The sequence below is a fragment of the Podarcis liolepis genome, assembly GCF_965112155.1.
Source record: "Podarcis liolepis genome assembly, chromosome: 2".
NCBI lineage: Eukaryota > Metazoa > Chordata > Lepidosauria > Squamata > Lacertidae > Podarcis > Podarcis liolepis.
This window is the reverse complement of record NC_139555.1, coordinates 29,414,066-29,432,228: the sequence shown is the minus strand read 5'-3', so window position 1 is coordinate 29,432,228 and position 18,163 is coordinate 29,414,066. Positions and strand designations below refer to the sequence as shown.

General features: G+C 42.9%; 1 protein-coding gene and 1 long non-coding RNA gene across 3 annotated transcripts in view; one reads left to right on the top strand and one right to left on the bottom strand.

Annotated features, from left to right (window-relative positions):
• Positions 1-18,163, top strand: part of RPTOR (regulatory associated protein of MTOR complex 1) — a 313,358-nt gene that overhangs the window by 286,086 nt on the left and 9,109 nt on the right. The window contains exons 29-32 of one of the 2 annotated variants that reach the window (XM_083489851.1): positions 60-107; positions 8,221-8,327; positions 14,159-14,286; positions 16,150-16,236. In XM_083489851.1, the coding sequence (XP_083345977.1) occupies positions 60-107; positions 8,221-8,327; positions 14,159-14,286; positions 16,150-16,236 (370 nt within the window). The remainder of the gene's footprint in view (positions 1-59; positions 108-8,220; positions 8,328-14,158; positions 14,287-16,149; positions 16,237-18,163) is intronic. The other variant, XM_083489852.1, reaches the window with a different exon arrangement.
• The window catches only part of LOC310700717, a 36,815-nt gene continuing 34,684 nt past the window's right edge, over positions 16,033-18,163 (bottom strand). The window contains exon 3 of the long non-coding RNA XR_014522753.1: positions 16,033-16,161. This is a non-coding gene — a long non-coding RNA (uncharacterized lncRNA). The remainder of the gene's footprint in view (positions 16,162-18,163) is intronic.

Genomic DNA, 18,163 nt, shown 5'->3' with positions numbered 1-18,163 from the left:
TTGCTTTGGCTGACCAACTTACCCTTAGCATCAACCCCTTAATCCCTGTCTTCTCACAGGTCTGGCCCGAAGGGTTTCAATCTATCTTGACAGAAGTAAACAGGGAGGTGAGTGCTCTCTTTCCTCTTACCTACAATCAGCGTGGGAGGGGTGGTCCTTGTAATCATATGTGTTGTTGTTTTTAAAATGGCATTCCTTCTAACATCTCCTGGGTCCTGTTAATTCTTGGAAGGCAGCTTAGCTTCTCCTGGCCTTCCCATTCCTTGCTTTGTATTGCTTGTCTGTACTATGCAGTGTGGGCTTCTACATCTGATATTCTGTCAAGGTGGGCCTCAAGTGTCCACGTGGAAGAAAGGCAAAGGGAGGAGATTTGTGCATTTTCCTTCGCTTCGGGAGCCTGATCACAAAATGTGGGAATCGAAAGTGTTTTCAAGATATGCAGAGGCAATATTGTTGTGTGATCACTTTATACAAGGATCTCAGCAGGCCAGCCATGCTCAGGGTACAGCAGCTTCTCGGCCACCACCATTACTCTTATACAGTTCAAGAGATGGTCTGGAATGTTGGAGCATCTCTTCGTGAAATGCCTCTGTCTTTGTTGACTGCTACGTTTCTTTGATTTGTAATTATGGGATGCTGAGTGGAAGTAAATGGCAAGTGTGACCTTGTTTCAATCTGGAAAGTTGGTTTCCGCCTTTGGCAATTAATTGTCTGGAAAAGGTTTTGAACATTTTCAACCTACAGTAAAGCATGTATTTAGCTCTTTAGACTGAGACTGGGGGGAAAAACCTGTGGAGGGATGGGACTTGAAATCCTTCTCTGTTGCTTCAGCTTTTGAGATAGTGACAGATGGCTGGCACAACAGGACATGGTATGTGTGGTATGTGTCAGAAAGCTGATGTAATCTTCTTAGGCGCTCTATGAATTATTAATATTCACTAGTTGATAAGGGCTGGAATGTGTCTGCAGTGATTATCAGAACAAAGGTGGCTGTGTGTTCTGTGATTCAGGCTTCTCCTAGGTGGGGGCCTTTAAACTTTATCTGGTTATTGGGAAGCAGTGGAGAAGAACGTGCAAATACAATGGATTACTATGAGCATCCCATCTTTTGTAGAAACTTGCTGGCTAGCTGACAAAGCTAAAATTAGGAAGGGTGGAGGCTGAAGGGGTTTCCTTTTGATAGGCTGGGGACCAGACCAGCTTATTGCAACCACTATAGAGAATCAATACTGATGATGCTTTGGAAGCAACAATCTGTCAGGAGCACACAGATACATAGCTCCGCTTCAGAGCCAGCCTGGCACACCTGTTGAGGTCTTTGAGAACACATTTCTTTCTGTGAGGAGTTGGAGAGTTTCAGAGTGGCAAAATGACTGCAAAAAGCACAGAAATATTTGCTCCAGATTATAAAGTGCAAAGACACTGCCATCCCATCTGATAAATGTGACTAACCTTGTCTCTGATTCATTTTTTTGTTTGTTACATTTGACATAGAATAAAGTGAGAAAAGGTCCATTTGGGGATGTGAGATTGCCAACCAATAGTATCTATCACAATAGCATAACCATGTGGTCCAGCCTCATTTCTCCTCACTCACTGGATGATGGCTAAAGGCAATGCAGGGCTGTCTGTAAATGGGTTTGCTTTTTGTTGTTGTACTGATAGTTGAAGGAGTTTAGCAAATGTGGTAAATGTGTCCTGGACAGTTGTTGGATCCTCTTAGGCTATCCTCCATCTTGCCTCAGTCTCACAACTAACAGAAAGTGTGCTCCAGACCTCCCACCCCTGCTTCCCAGAACCTTAGAAATTTACCAGGGAAATACCACTGCATCAATTCCTTCTGGGAAATTAATGCATTCTAAGGTCCAAACCAGACTTGACCTGGAAGAACTGTGATTGGGATCTTTTGTAGTTTATTTGCTAATTAGCAGTCCCATGGGGCTGCTTTGAAGAGTGGGGAAGTAGTACTCCAGGAGAAAGAGATTTATTAAACACTATCCCATGAATTTTTCTCCAATGTAATTCTTCTCCTATCACTATTAGCTTAGGGGGAAGAGCTGCTGTCCACATCTGTCTTCTCCATGCCAGTTATAGCAGACTTTATGTAGGGAGGGGGGAGTTTGCTTTAGGGGTAGGGTATGGAAGGAAAGAATTACAAATCTCCCTGAGCACCACTTCCACACTCTTCAGAGCAGTCCCATGAGGCTGCTGATTAGCAAAACAAAAGCCACAAAAGACATTAATAACAGATTTCCCTGGTCAAGTCTGAGGGTCTTATTCCCTTCAATCTGACACTTAAAGTAAGCAGTGCTTAAAAATCCAATTTATAATTAAATAAATGTTCAAATCAAAGAAGCTCCAGGCAAGGCCTGGGGCGGGATTAGGAGCTTCCCCCAGCCCAGGAGCTCATAAAAGTTATTGGGTCTTGCACTTTTTTTTTTTTAAGAGTAAGGGGTGAGAAAGCTGGAGGGATGAAGTTTGGGGGGGCAAGGAGAGAAGCAGGGCAGAGAACAGGAATACTACTAAGTAAGGAACACAATAAGGAGTTTTGCTTTTGTAAAGGAGACATTTTGAACTTAAAAGGCAGTGTTAAAGCTCCATCTAGGAGAGACCTTAGTAACTCTGCTTTGTGGGGCGGAAAACGTCTAGGAGAACTGCATGTCATGCCACATTTGTGCTGTCTCAGAACCAGCATCCAAGTGCATTCATTATCCACCATGATATGGATGAGACAGAAGGAGTCTCATGAGGAGGTGATGTGTTATTCTTTTTAAAAAGGCAGTAGGTGAATCCCAGCATTGATTGGTCTGTGGGATTAACTTATGTTGTGCCTCTGTAGTCAGAGACAGAGCATGATGCCTTGAGAGAGGTCAGGTCTTTTATGAAAATAAAGTAATTAGGGGAGCAGCAGCTCTATTTTGAGGCACTTTTCACTTGGTAAATTAAGGCTCCCGGTGTTCTAGAGAGTCTTCTTTTGTCATTTGGGTGATGCTTGGCACAGGAGTGTCACTTGAAGGGGCATTTTCAGGAATTAATGAATAATGAGGTAATGCAGCCTCCCCACTGCTGCCTGGAAATTAAAACAGGGACATGGCTCATTTATCAGCCAGGAGGGGGGGCAGTGTATAGAAGATCAGCTTTCCTTTTCTTGGATACTGTTGTGTTGTGGCCTGTGCACACATTTCTGAACTAATCAAAACGCCAGTTAGACAAAGACTGTGATACAGCAGTGATTTTGGGAGAGGGGATGGGGGGGGGGGAAACATGATTTAAATAGAATGTATTTGGAATGCAGCTGTTTCTGATGCCAGGGTTCTTTGCTGAAACATATGCAGGGAACTATTCCTCTGAGATGCACCTCTGACTTTGGGGGAATCCTACAAGGAAAGTTCCAGTGTCTGACATATTTTAAAAATACCCTTCCATATCACGCAGAACTGCTAGTCCTTGCGTGAAGAAGCCAAGAGGAATTATTTTTAAAATTAGCTTTCTGCCATGGGTCTTATGCACTCAACTTTATGTACAGTGGTACCTCGAGTTAAGAACTTAATTTGTTCTGGAGGTCTGTTCTTAACCTGAAACTGTTGTTAACCTGAAGCACCACTTTAACTAGTGGGGCCTCCTGCTGCCGCTGCACCGCCACTGCACGATTTCTGTTCTCATCCTGAAGCAAAGTTCTTAACCCAAGGTACTATTTCTGGGTTAGCGGAGTCTGTAACCTGAAGCGTATGTAACCCGAGGTACCACTGTAATGCCTTATGGAAATAAGGTGGAAGCTCTTTTACGTGGTGTCTGTGAGAATATGTTGGCTGTCATGAACCTTGCCTCTTTGGGAACAAATTGTGGCAGTAGGCTCCATTACAGATTTCCTCATGAGCACATAGCAGCAAGCTCTCTAGTACCTGAGCAGTACCTTGCATCATGAGCCCTGTGGGAATGTCATGGAGGGGATTGTTGGATCTGGGGGAGCTTCACAACATCATGATCAGAAACCACAACAAATATTAAAATGCTAACAAATGCAATCAAACATCATCAGCAGACAGATGTTAAACCAGCTGTAACACAAAACACACTGGAAAGCAAAAAGATGCTGAGTAAAGACCATCAAATCTAGCACCACATGAATGGATAAGGGGAGAAAAACAACTGAAGCATCACTGCTGAGAGAGCCCTATTGCCAGTAGGCACCCTCCTCACCTTCAAAGATAGGGGTATCCAGAGAGAGGCTTCTGACAAAGATCTTAAACAACCAGTTTCAAAGGTTGGTTTGTGTTGTGTTGTGCTGCTGTGTGTGTAAAATCAGGAGATAAATAAATAACTATGTAAAGACAGTTCACAACATGGGAGGACATTGCTTAGAAGAGGAAGGGATGGCGTTTGTGCATTTGAGTTGTACAGCAGAGGAACGTTTAGCATATAAGGAAGTGAAAGAGCAATAATTTCTATTGGCGTTACTAGTCCTCTTCAGGACTGTGACGCTTATGCTGCCACACTTTGCACTGTGCTCGCAACTATGGATGCATTTTCACATGAACAAATACTGCTATTTGAGTGCTGAAAAAATGCAATATCCTTGCAACAGAGAGCACTGTTTTGCAAACAGGCATTTGGACTCCTGGAACAAATAAGAAACAACTAATTGCACACAGATTTTATTGTTTGCAAGAACATTGTTTGGAAAGGCTCCAAAAGATCTGTCGTCTTGACTCTGTGCCCCACATCCCCCAATCCCATGGAAAGGTTGGTTTTCTTTTTTTAATTAAAATGAAATCAAGAGTCGTCAACGAGCCTCTGATCCGCAAGACGCAAGGAACTTGAGATGTAAACATGAGTCAATAATGTTATGATAGTTCCCTCTTTGAAAACCACCAGAAACCTCAGGCCTACTTTAATAAACATTAGTTTGCCCTGAAGTGGGTAATGCACACAAGCTACTTTGCTCATCATCATGTAGCATTTTCTATTAGCATTTCATAGCTTTCTATATATTTATGCACTTATGAATGAGTTAGATTTAATGCAAAGGGCGGCTGTCTCCATAGATCTTTTTTTGCTTTTCATGTCTCATGAATGGGTTTAAAAACACATCTTAAACATCTCAGATTCTGCTTGTCTGCTGCAATCCTTTGAGAGTGGAGGGATGCTGTGCCATCCTAGTTCTCAGCACATGGGCACCCTCTGGTGGCAAGAGCTACATAAACCTCCATGTCACTACATGGAGGAAGAGCGTAGTCTATATTCTGTCAAGGGCCAAAAAGGGTTCCCCTGCTTCCTTATATTGTAAAATGGTTGTTATCACTGACGGCATCGTTTGCCTGGAACTATGTGGGAACAGGCCAGGTCACTTCCTCTTGAGCATAGTTGCCAAAGAAGTTGCCAAGATTTAGTGAAGCAGCTGAGAATCCAGAGCACACTACTTACAGAGGAAGGCAGTTCTCATAAAACACAAGTGACTGGGGAAGGAGACAAAAGGCAAATAAGCATATTGAGAAGCAATATTTGTCATTAACTGCTAAAGATTCAGCAGAACCCCCATTGCTCAGACAGTGACTGCTTCCATTTTTATAGAGCAGCATAAAGAAGGGAGTCCTTCTCACCCGTTTGCAGAGGCTTACATTTTTCATTAGTCTTCAGGAAGAAATCTGTATATCGTCCACTAAAGAGTAGAGTCTTGTTCATTCCACACAGTTAAACCTTTCAAGAGAGCCAACTCCTTTTACGTGATGTATGATGAACATTCTTTTTCTGCTTCCCTTCCCACAAAAGAGAGAGAATTACTTTATTAACCCCATTTCACAGTTGTAAGAAGTGAGACTTGGGCAAGAACAGATGTCTTACTCAAGGTCAGTCAGACTATGGCAGAGCCAGGAATTTAAATCCTTCCTCCTTTATTTAGCATTCTGTTCACGAGGTAGTTAAATGTTGAACACTTTATTTTGTGTTCTGGGAAGATGTGAGAGCAGAATAGCTCCACACCTCCATGGAGTCCCACAAAGAGACATTACAGTAGTTGATCCAAAAAGCTATAAAAGCATCAGTCATAGGCAGCTTAGTTCCTCCCAGGACATTGTGATTACCCACCGGTCCGTCTAGTCTAAAGTCAGACTCATCTACCTGACAACTTCCTCCAGACACTAAGTAAACAAAGGTACCATGCCATACAAGCAAGGAGAAAAACCCACATATTGTGTATGTGTGGTCTGCAGATTATGTTGCTGCTGAAACAGTGTTAAGATTCTTGTGCTGAAATGTAAGTATGAATGACTGAGAAACTGGCAGCTTAAGCATCTCTTCCTAGAGTGCTGCCTGCTTAAGATGAAAAGGCATCATCCATCTCAAGCCTGCTGGGTTTATCTTGTCATACGGACCATAAACAGGATGACAAACGCAAAATGCTTTAGAGGTGCTTATAATCTAAACTGCCGCCTTTTTGCTTGCTCTGAATCTGTAGCACCCCTCCAAGTTGCCAAGGAAGCTGAAGAAACAATAAGTTTGTATGTCCAGATAAAAATATGCACTGTCCGTTTTGCTGCCATTCTCTCCCTCCCACCCTGCGCCCCCATTGCTTGCAGTAAGAGCAAACGAAGGGCCCAAGGGCAGCCCCCAAGTTCCATACTTGCTCAGGTGTTTTGGCAGCCGGCATTTCCAGCAGGCCACAAGAAACATTAAAGTGGGCCTGGGCGTGGCCACTGGATGAAGGGAATGAAGACAAAGATAATTAGGAAGATGCTTTCAGAGCATATACCTTGATCATACTCATAGAGTTGGAAAGGGACTGGGAGGTCATGCAATCCAACCCCCTGATAAAATCAGGATCTGCAATGTGATGTGCAGCAGCAGCACCTCTAGCAGGTGACGATCCAAGGCGGGCAAGAGAAGTAGCTTCCCCCTTTTTTTTGTCCTACAAGACCCTTAATAGCTGCTTGTGTTTATAGCACTAGGAGAACGTTTGTGCTGCTGTTATGATGTCTTGATGTCCCAGCTGCAGGCACTCTTGGAGGATACTGATTATCTCTAGACACGTTCCAGTCTGGACTCAGGCCTGTTATGGGGACTGAATCTTCCTTGGTTGCCCTGATGGATCTTTATCAGGAGAGGGGCATGGGATGTACGACCCTGCAACTTCTGCATGATCTCTCATTGACTTTCAATACCATTTGCTGTTTATATAGAGTTGTATATAGACCTTGGTTGGATAAAGCTAATAGTTTTTATTATATGATTTTATTATTTTGCTGCACCCCACTTCAAAAACTTACTCAGTACAAAGCATTATAGAAATGCATTAAAATAAGAAATAAATGTCCCCCTGCATTATGGTGCTACTGCCCTTACGGTGGCAGTTAGTATCTAAGGGAGTGCTACATGTTTTTGCTGTTAAAAGATTAAAAAATGCAAGAGTTTGCTTTTATCTTTTGACTAGATATCTGGTCTTTTGGTGGGGCTGGGTACTTTTCATAGTACTTCTCTTTCAGAAGATTGGTGCATTAGTCGTTATTTGGGTTCTGTTTTGTTATCCTATAAAAGGCCCTGGTGGAAGTCATAGTGAGGGTGGCAGGAAGAATCAACTGCTGCCTTGTTGGGTTAAGGGAGAGACTGCTATGAATCCTAAATTGTTTCAGAGCCATTTGTCATCGCAGCCCAACCTCCTTATAAAGGAACCCAGGTACAGAAACCAGAGAAAAAACACATGTTGCATTGGATTTTGTTGATTAGAAACAAGAGAAGGTCGTATCACTGCAACAAATTCATTTGAGTGTTTCCATGCCTAATGCAATTTACTGGTTATCTCTATGTTAAAAAAGCAAAGCAAAACAAAAACCTTATGGCTATATTGGAGAGGAATGGTCTTTTTCTTCCCTGGGAACAAAAACAGGGGGACAGATAATTACTAAAACACTTTCCCCTCACTTTTGTGTATCATACAAGCAGTTTGTGACTCCTGTGAATAAAACCATTCAAATGAAATCAACCAGAAACCACTGTTGAAGGCTGCCACCACCACCACCCTGCACCCCGTTATATATTTTTCTCAAAACTTGCCACTTCCCAAAGTCCACAGTACCTACCACATTCTAACATTGATGCACAGTGCACTCATTGTGTTGGATTGCTCTGCTTGACCGGAAGATTTCATTCCCACAATGTTCTGACTTATTTCATCTGTCCACATGTACCAAGAATAAATTTGTATGGCACACCTTTTTCTTTCCTCAGGAGCAGGGATGGTGGTGGACTGGGAACAGGAAACTGGCCTTCTCATGACTTCTGGAGATGTACGGATTATAAGAATCTGGGATACAGACCGAGAAATGAAAGTTCAGGTAAGCACAATATATATTGCTTATGGATCTGGTATTTAAGCAATCTGAAACAGAGAAATGTCTTGTGCTGCTAATTTCGCCACTCAAAAGGCTACTTGTTAATGAGATAATTCCTGAACTCAATACAGAAGGTGTCTGTGGAAATGCTTCTACATGGATGTCAAAAAGTTTATGTGGGGTGGAATGTGGGACCAGCGTCACTTACAAATGGGGTGAATCATGCCTGTGTACCTGTGATACATTTTGTTTAAAAAGCATGCTGAAGTACCAGATACCTTGCAAAGATAAAATGCTTGGTGCACCTCAAGCACTTTCAGCCTGAGCCTTGAAACATCATTTCCTGTGAACATCTGGACCGTGGGGACAAATTTGTATTCATAAGGCCATCTGAAAGGACACAGGTGGCGCTGTGCTCTAAACCACAGAGCCTAGGGCTTGCCGATCAAAAGGTTGGCGGTTTGAATCCCCGCGACAGGGTGAGCTCCCATTGTTCGGTCCCTGTTCCTGCCAACCTAGCAGTTTGAAAGCACGTCAAAGTGCAAGTAGATAAATAGGTACCGCTCCGGTGGGAAGGTAAATGGTGTTTCCATGCGCTGCTCTCGTTTGCCAGAAGCGGCTTAGTCATGCTGGCCACATGACCCAGAAGCTGTACGCCGGCTCCCTCGGCCAGTAAAGCAAAATGAGTGCCGCAACCCCAAAGTCGTTCGCGACTGGACCTAACAGTCAGGGGTCCCCTTTACCTTTAAGGCCATCTGACATTCACATATGAGGAACACTGAAACTAGTTCCAAGGACAATCTAAAGCGAATCCCTTTTAGAGTACTGAAGGAAATACATGCAGAATACATAGCTCAAGAAAGTCAACCAACCCTCAAACTACAGATCATGCATTATGTGATCAAGGAATTTAACAATGTAGGAAATGTTACAAAGACCCATTACTCATTTACACAGGCACAATCCAAAATTGCATTCTCTCTTACATATATGTGCACATTCTGTGTTTTTTTTCTAGCAAAAAACCAACACTGTGCACATGACAGATAAAAGAAGCAAAGATGCACTAATACCATCTCTCATGCAGACACACACAAGAAGCATACAGACAAGCACTTTCTCTCATGTATGCATTCACACACATGCACACAATGGCAGAGGAAGCTGGCCCTGATTGGCTGTTGCTGGCTGTAGCATTTCTTTGAGCTGTTCTTCCTCCTCTCGCTTGGCAGTGGTAAGCTCCCATCCTTTTCTTCACATGCATCTCTAACCATGATCCAAGGAAACTTTAGGAGTGCAGGCAGCTGACACATCCCACAGTGGAACAACAAGCCAGCCAAGCTTTTTCCTGACTGTCATTCACTGCCAGGACTAAGAAGATCCAGCTTACAATGGCAGAGGCTGAGTGACAGCAAATTTAAATTCATTATATTGAATGCACAGAGCAGTGTCTGGGCCAACCCTGTCTATGTGTGCTAGAAACTGACTAGTTGGCAAGCCTAAAAGTCCCTTATAGCATCTATGTGCCTTTGGCAGCCCCCCAAACGCCATTCCTCTCTATCTGCCACCTAAAGTCACCTACTACACTTCACATCATGACAGAGCCAGCCTTGTTCCTCCTATTCTATAGGCATGGAGACTGACAAAGGAACAGAGCAGTTTTAGCCGCCTTGTTGCTTGAGCTATCGTGCCACTCACCTTAGCAAAAAAACCATGTACATTCACGTCAGTTGCCATTAAATCAAGCCACCTCTTCAGCCACATAATGAGAGGTAACATCTCTGTCTAAGCTGCTGTGGGAAATAAAGTCTAGTCTACAAATCTTTTGGAAATTAATTACCTCTGGATGAACATTAATTATGGCACTTTGACCCAGCAATGCAGCACAACTAAGCCTATGCTAATCTTAATTATTTTCAAATATTATTTTATCTGTGCAAATTAGAGAACATCAGAAATCAGCAGGGTGAAAATATTTTAAATTAGAATGATTAATGATTGTACGGAGAGCATCTTAAAGGCATTTTATTTCTTAAACAGTGCAAATTGGTTTTTGCAGTGATTCGGGGGATCAAGACTTAATCATACTGCAAAACCCAGAGCAGCAGAAACATAGTAGTCATATTCAGAAATGCCACTGCCCATTATTTGAGCCACTGAGAATATGTTGGGTACTAGGTTGGTAGGAGATGGTGAGAATCATAGATTGTGGGTGGGTGCATGGGCTTATATACTTGAAACAGATGGGGGGGCAATTTTAGAATAGTTTGTTACTAGTTTAATGGTTTTCTTGCAGAAAGGGAGAATTTGGAATAACACTTCTATTGATTCAATAGCTTTGATGATCCAACACAGTTGGTACAATAAAATCTCAACTGAACTAGTCTGCATCCCAGGAGTGGATGACTTTTTTTGGCCCAAGGTCTGCATTCACTGTTGACCCAACCCTCCCAAAACTGCAAGGCAGCAGCAGGTGCAGCTAGATCACACTCCCATGTGTGATGCTGTCTTCACAGCAAGGCCATGCCCCCTCCCCGTCCATTAAATGATTGACCTGATCACCAGGGTGGACACAGTTTGCATCTCCATCAGGGAACTGGACTGGGGGGTGGGGAGAAGCTTAAACCTATCTGTTTGCCCCAGCACTGTGTTTAATTTGACCCTCATCCTTCTTTTTGCTGCCAAGGACTTGGGAGAGTGCTTGGGGGTTAGCTACTGCTGCCATAGCTTATCTAGGTTATTAGATATCTGCCAAGAATGGTGGTCTGCAGCAAGCAGGCACCAACTAAGCCAAGCTAAGGGTTCAAACAGGAAATCAAGTTGGCACATGGGTAAGCAGGGATGAGCACTGTGAAAGCAGTGCATCTGTGCATTGGGTTTCTCATGCTGCGGAGCCAGGGTAGACTTGGAAGCTTCTTGGGACCAGAGGGAATCCTCTTGGCCTGTTGAGACATCCAATCCTTACCGATACCGGCTGTTAGTGCAAATAACAGGTCAAATCTGAACACTTTCTCATTTGGCAGGTTACCACAATGAGAAAGATGCCTGGGTCCACTTGCCAGACTTCTAGTTCAAGGCTCCACTCCACTAATTGGATGGAACACTAATTTGCATATGAGCTTCATGGTAGAAAATTCACTCACTTCCCCCAAGTGTCATCACGTTCCAAATTGACAAGTTACCTGAATAGCTGCCAAGATGCTGTTTACATATTACTAAACTCAGTTGTTGGATGGAGCTGGAATTCTACATGCAACATTAGGTGCAGAAAAGATCTTGTTGGCAAACAGATTGCAGAAATACTCCCGCCGCCGCTCAAGGCAAAATTGCTTTCCTTTGCAACCTGAAACTTCACTCAGTAATGTCAGTCAACTGGAACTATTTGTTCCTTAAGCACCTTTTATCCACAGATTCTGCTCTTTGCCTGTGGCATGCTGTGGATGGAACTCTAATCTGGATTATAGTCTGATTTGAAAGAATTTAATAGACACCATTGTGGCCCTTTCTCAACCCTCTGGGAGTCTACAAGAGAGTTGATTTGGAGACACAAAAGTATCTTAACTTGCAGAGCCTCTATGCAGCTACAGTTCCATTTCAATCTAGGATTGCCAGATTTTTATCTCCAGTAAACTGTTAATCTAATATTTTTTTATGAAGCAAATGCAAAAAATAACATCAAGAGAAGGCGGATAGGCTCACAGGAGCAAAAATAGGAAGGAGGTGTGAAATTAGCTAACATAATTTTGCAGAGCCAGTTCTGATTATTATGCTAGTTTGAAAATGTTGCTCAATTTTTTGGTTGCTTAATTGAAACTGTTTTTCTTTTTCACAGCTGCACTCTTATTATTCCGCACAGTTCTGTTATGCGTAGCACATAAAGAGGAAAGGGCTATAGCCTTAGAATAACGTTGTCGGGTGTCTTTCCAACAATATGCCAGCATTGCTCTTTGTGTTTATTATTTTCCAGAGTTGTTCTTTCATAAAGTACACTGCCCTTGGTTTCTGTTCTTACCATTTTTCTGCAGAGCATGAACACATGCAGCACAGAATCTTGTTGCAGCCTGTCAGGACTGCAGGTTTCTATTTCAACCTTGACCATGGGCATGCAATGTTTCATCTTGCACAGTTTATTTTCCATAAAAATATGAGGGAGAATTCCTGACTCCAAAGAGATTAGAAAGGGCTGTAAACCTTTTTGCTGCAAGGCTTGGGGAGCAGCAGCGTGTCAAAGTGGAACAGCTTCCATCATTTAAAAGGAAACACTTTTTGGTAACGTCTTTCTCCCCAGAGGAAATGCAGGGCTTTAGAGTTCATGGCAGGCTATGTACTTTTATAATCACCCTTAAAATGCTGCACAAAAAAAATGTGAAGTAGAAAGGCTAGTTGCATTTGCAGTTCTCTTTGTAGCTCTGCCACTTTTAGTAATTCACCTTTGCTATTTGACTGGGTGCATAAGAAGTGTCTCCTTCTCACCAGGCCTTCCTGCTGTTAGTTCCCTTCTCAGTGCTTTCTGCTCTTAAATATATATTTAATCTGCTTTTGTGGCATTTGTGGCCTGATCTAATGCCCAATAAACAGCTATTGCCCTGCAGAGTTCTTCCTTTAGTAGGTACTTATTTAGAAAGCAATGGCTGCCATAACATACCTCTCCTACATGCACTAGTTAGCTGCCAGGTGTATTTTCAGCTGCAACAGATTTATTTCTCTCCAGGGAAATGGTGTGTGTTTGTTTAAACAGCACTCATCTATCCATCCTGCCCTTCAATGTAGTATTTATGGCTGGTCAGGGACAAATATGTTTTTGCGGAAAAGAATCTCCTCCTGGACATTTATCTTAGTTAATTAGGACTTTTTAATGTGGTTAATCAGGGCTTCCCTTGAAACTTAAGGGCTAAGATCACATGCTATTTGTTCCAATGCAAAAGTTTGCTTTAGTGAGTAGACACATCAGGAAGTTGATGAACACTTGTGTGAAATATATACCACAGTCAAAAGGAAACTCATGACCCAATTTTCATATATACCAGTATGCATATAGGTGTAAAGTAGCCCAGATTACATTTTCCAAAACAAACTATGGGTAGGCAAACTAAAGCCCAAGGGCCAGATCTGGCCCAGTTGCCTTCTAAATCCAGCCTGCAGGTGGTCCGGGAATCGGCGTGTTTTTACATGAGTAGAATGTGTCCTTTTATTTAAAATGCATCTCTGGGTTATTTGTGGGGCATAGGAATTTGGTTCATTTTTTTTTTTTTCAAAATATAGTCCTGGCCCCCCACAAGGTCTGAGGGACAGTGGACCGGCCCCCTGCTGAAAAAGTTTGCTGACCCCTGACTTAAACCATGTGAAACAGACCTAAGACATTTTTTATTAAAATTAGTATTATCCAATATAGAAATTTTAATACATAATAAGGCATAGACCCACACAAGTTCCTGCATCTCACCGTGGAGATAATGCTGTTCTGATAATATTTATGCCTTCCTCTTTGCTGGAAGAAAAGAACCAATTAGCCGGGTGCTGCAGCTCAGAATAGGTGTCCTTGATGTCTTCATTGCCCTGGTCCTGCACAGTCATGTTCTGTGCTTATTTTAAAAACTTCAGCCCTTTTCACTACCAGAAGTTAGTTTGTTTCCAGAGGCAATTTGTTCACCCCCAGTCTTAAGCCAAAATCTGAGCCTGCATGGTAAAGCTGTCACAACCACCTTGTTACCATTATTCAGCATCAATGCTCATGTGTGGACTCCACTGCAGGGGTAACACTGGGCTATATATATGGCCAGTGCACTTAAAATCTCCCAGCTGTCTTAGCTTAGGACTGTGTTCTTCTCTCCTAGGATATTCCCACAGGGGCTGACAGCTGTGTCACCAGCCTGTCCTGTGACTCGCATCGTTCGCTCATTGTAGCAGGGCTTGGTGATGGTTCGGTTCGTGTTTATGACCGGCGGATGGCTCTTAGCGAATGGTAAGAGACTTATCTAATTTTTACAATTAGCAAGTTGCATTCACTTTGCATTCACTACTACTTTTCTTGTCGTTGTTTCAATGCCTCCAAACACGCTAGAGATATGGCTGTTCTTGGAAACCCCATCCTATTTATTATTATTATTATTATTATTATTATTATTATTATTATTATTATTATTACAGCATGTGTGAAAACGTAATGTGAAAAGGATATTGGGTTGAATCCAGCTAAATTATTGTGTGCGTGCAAGTGCAGTGGAACTTCCTTTCCCTCTCCAGGTCCAATGCAGCCCTATTCTACTCCCAGGTATGCTCCAGAGAGATAGGGGACTCCCTAGAGCAAATTTGGGGATCACATGGCATGGTAGGAGAGGAAGGGGAAGTTCCATTGCACTCACTGGAGTTGTTCTGTGCATGAAGTTCAACGTGGTTGAATACAACCTATTGAATACATCCATTTTTTTCTAGGGAGTGCAGAGTGGGGGGTGGGGAGTCCATTTCTAATGTTTGGGCAATTTCCCTTGCACCACTGCAGAACTTCTCTTTTAAAAAAAACTTTGTGATGGCATAGTAGAAATTGTGCTATATGAATCTTCTCTGGTAAGAGGCTCTTTCCCCCATCGCATCCCGTCTTCTGGTTTGCAGCACCTTAAGAGGATGTCTTCCCATATTTTGTAGATTACATTAAACAAGGGGCACAATACTGAGGGTCTTAATTTCTAGAATCTTTACATTATTGTCTAAATAGAATCGTAAAGGTAAAAGTACCCCTGCCCGTACGGGCCAGTCTTGACAGACTCTAGGGTTGTGCGCTCATCTCACTCTATAGGCCGGGAGCCAGCGCTGTCCGCAGACACTTCCGGGTCACGTGGCCAGTGTGACGAAGCTGCATCTGGCAAGCCAGAGCCGCACACGGAAACGCCGTTTACCTTCCCGATAGTAAGCGGTCCCTATTTATCTACTTGCACCCAAGGGTGCTTTTGAACTGCTAGGTTGGCAGGCGCTGGGACCGAGCAATGGGAGCGCACCCTGCCGCGGGGATTCGAACCGCCGACCATGCGATCGGCAAGTCCTAGGCGCTGAGGTATTACCCACAGCGCCACCCGCGTCCCTTATAAATAAATAAATAGAATCATAGAATTGTAGAATTGGAAAGAACCACGATAGTCATCTAGTCCAACCCCCTGCAATTGTGTGAAGCACGTCTATCATTTGATGGCTCTGTGGTTAAGCACTCATGATAACTTACCTCAATTCAAGGCTCCATGTGCCCTCTAGCACCAACATTATTCAAACCCTACCATAACCTTCTATCACCATTTGCTCAGGGATTACCTGTCGGACTCTATATTTCTCACCTACTCATTTCAAAAAAGCTATGACCTGGAAACAAATGCTATGAGGTGATGCAATTTTTATCAACTTGAGCTGCAAGAGAAATAACTTTTTACAGTTTTGTTTTGTTTTTTAAAGAAGGGGAGAAGAATATTGCATTGATTTTTCTTCTTCCTGAAATACATAAGTTGTAAAAGACAGCAGAGCTAAGTTTCTACTAAGACATTTGCTTATTATGTCCTAAAGCAAAAACATGGGGTCATTCCCCATTCCTTTTCTCCTCCCCTCTCATTTCCTCTTATGCTTTATCTGACCAATTACAGCACACACCAGAGTACATTTTGGAACATGCCGTTGTAAAATATAATGCCCGTACTCAAAATCTCTGGTTCAAAGTCTTGCAACTTACCTAACTGGGAACCTAGCCACACCAAGCAGATGGTTTCCCTTTCACATTTATGGTTCATGAGTTGGTTTCTGGCCTTTTTCCAGCTTTGTCTTACAAAGTTTCGCCTCTCTCTTGTAGCCGAGTGATGACCTATCGAGAGCACACAGCCTGGGTGGTGAAAGCGTATTTGCAGAAACATCCTGAAGGCAACATCATGAGTGTCAGGTAAAAGAAAACGAAATGAAAAGGAACAAGGGCCTCTGAATATTTATGCGACATTTTCCTGTCAAAACAGTATTTTGCCCTCTCTTGTTTAAAAATCTGTCTCTGGTATTTAAACAGTGATGAGATTTGAGCTCTTCACTTTGGCATTTCTACTCTGCAATTAATTCCTGCTCCCAAGATGGGAGAGTGGATGAACGGGTAACCTTGTTCCTTAGAGCAAGGGTTTTCAAACTTGGTCACAGCAAACTTCAGTCAGGAAAAACAAAATAATCCTCCTCAAATTAGATACATTCTTCTGATGATGATCAACCATTTCAGGTTGCGGCCCACTAGACTGGAAGAACTGAGTGTGGGAACTGCATAATATTGTAGGAGTGGTACCTCAAAGAAAGCAAAACCCCACAAATTTAACGCTTGATGCAGTGCATTGTGAGTCATTATATGTACACAAATGGGAGTGCAAAATTTACTCTGCTTCCTTTCTTACATGGCTTAATCCTGTGAGTGAGGGCACTGAGTTCTAAGTCAGCTTCTATTGACTTTTGGGAAGGGTCACCCATAAACTTGTGGCATTATCTTCTGAATGCTCAGCCTTCACTGTAAAGTTAAGGATCCTAAATAAGATCATGCCATGCTCTGGCTGGAGTTTGTGAGCTAAGTGGAGGCAGGTCCCCAGTGGAACCCACTGCAGCCTTAGTCCCACATACACTATCACCAAAAGTTTGGAAAGAGAGTCCAGAAAGCAAGGCTCAGGTCAAACCAAGGTCAGAGAAATCCAATCTGGATCCAAATGTAATCAAGGGTCAGCATTGATAAGCAGGAGTCTAGGGGTCAGAAACTGAAGAGATTCTTAAGAAAGCAAGGCAGGCAAAGGAGTTGGGTCTGGGAGGAGGGAGCTGGCTGGCTTGTGTTGTTTCCAGTAACTAGCAGACTCCAAGTGAAGCTTGATATACAGTGGTACCTCTAGTTACGAACGTAATTCGTTCTGGAGGTCCATTCTTATCCTGAAACTGTTCTTAACTAGAGGTGTGCTTTCGCTAATGGGGCCTCTTGCTGCCACTGCACTGCCGGCACACAATTTCCATTTTCATCCTGGGGCAAAGTTCTCAATTCGAGGTAATTCTTCCAGGTTAGCGGAGTTTGTAACCTGAAGCGTTTGTAACCTGAGGCGTTTGTAACTCAAGGTACCACTGTATAGCCTAGTGTCTCAGGCCATGCCCTATACCAGTTCAGGTGCTTGAGTCTGCTCTAAGAGTCTTTATTATTGAGGAAGGTTGTTACTCAGAAAGAGCCCTTTATGCAAGAGTTATGTTGCCACATTGGACTCTCAGGCATGGACTCCAATGTTGACAGCTGCCAGGGCATGGACCTTCTGGTGCTGGTGTTCCCAAAGAACTAGGCGATGATTCAACCTCCCTCACTTGAGTTAGCCAAGGTGGATCAGGAATCCACTCCAAGGAATCTTCTAATACATCCCTTGGAGGTAGACCTCAGGGCCCTGGCATTGTGGGGCTTTGTCTACTCACTTAGGTCATTGATCATTGGAAGGTCTAGATGGGGACCAAGGTGGGATCAGGGCCTGGTAACAATACTGGAGATAAGGATCCTAATCTTAAACAGAAATACTTATCTGATAGCTGTAAAGTAAAAGGTAGGAAGCAGCTGGCTAGAGCAAGACTTGCTACTGAAACAAAATGCTTAAAAAACACCAAGGGATAGATTGTATTGCATGTTCTGGGCTTATTGCTATGCAGAATTATTTCCCCATCTAGCAATTTTCTGTGCATAAATCCATTTCTCATGCTTCATAAATATGGTGGAGGAGCACTGTGTTTATTTATTACCCCATTCAAAGGACAGCAGACTATAATTTACTACCACTAAGTCATAGTTTGTTTCCAGAGAACTTCTTCCTTGTATACAGAAT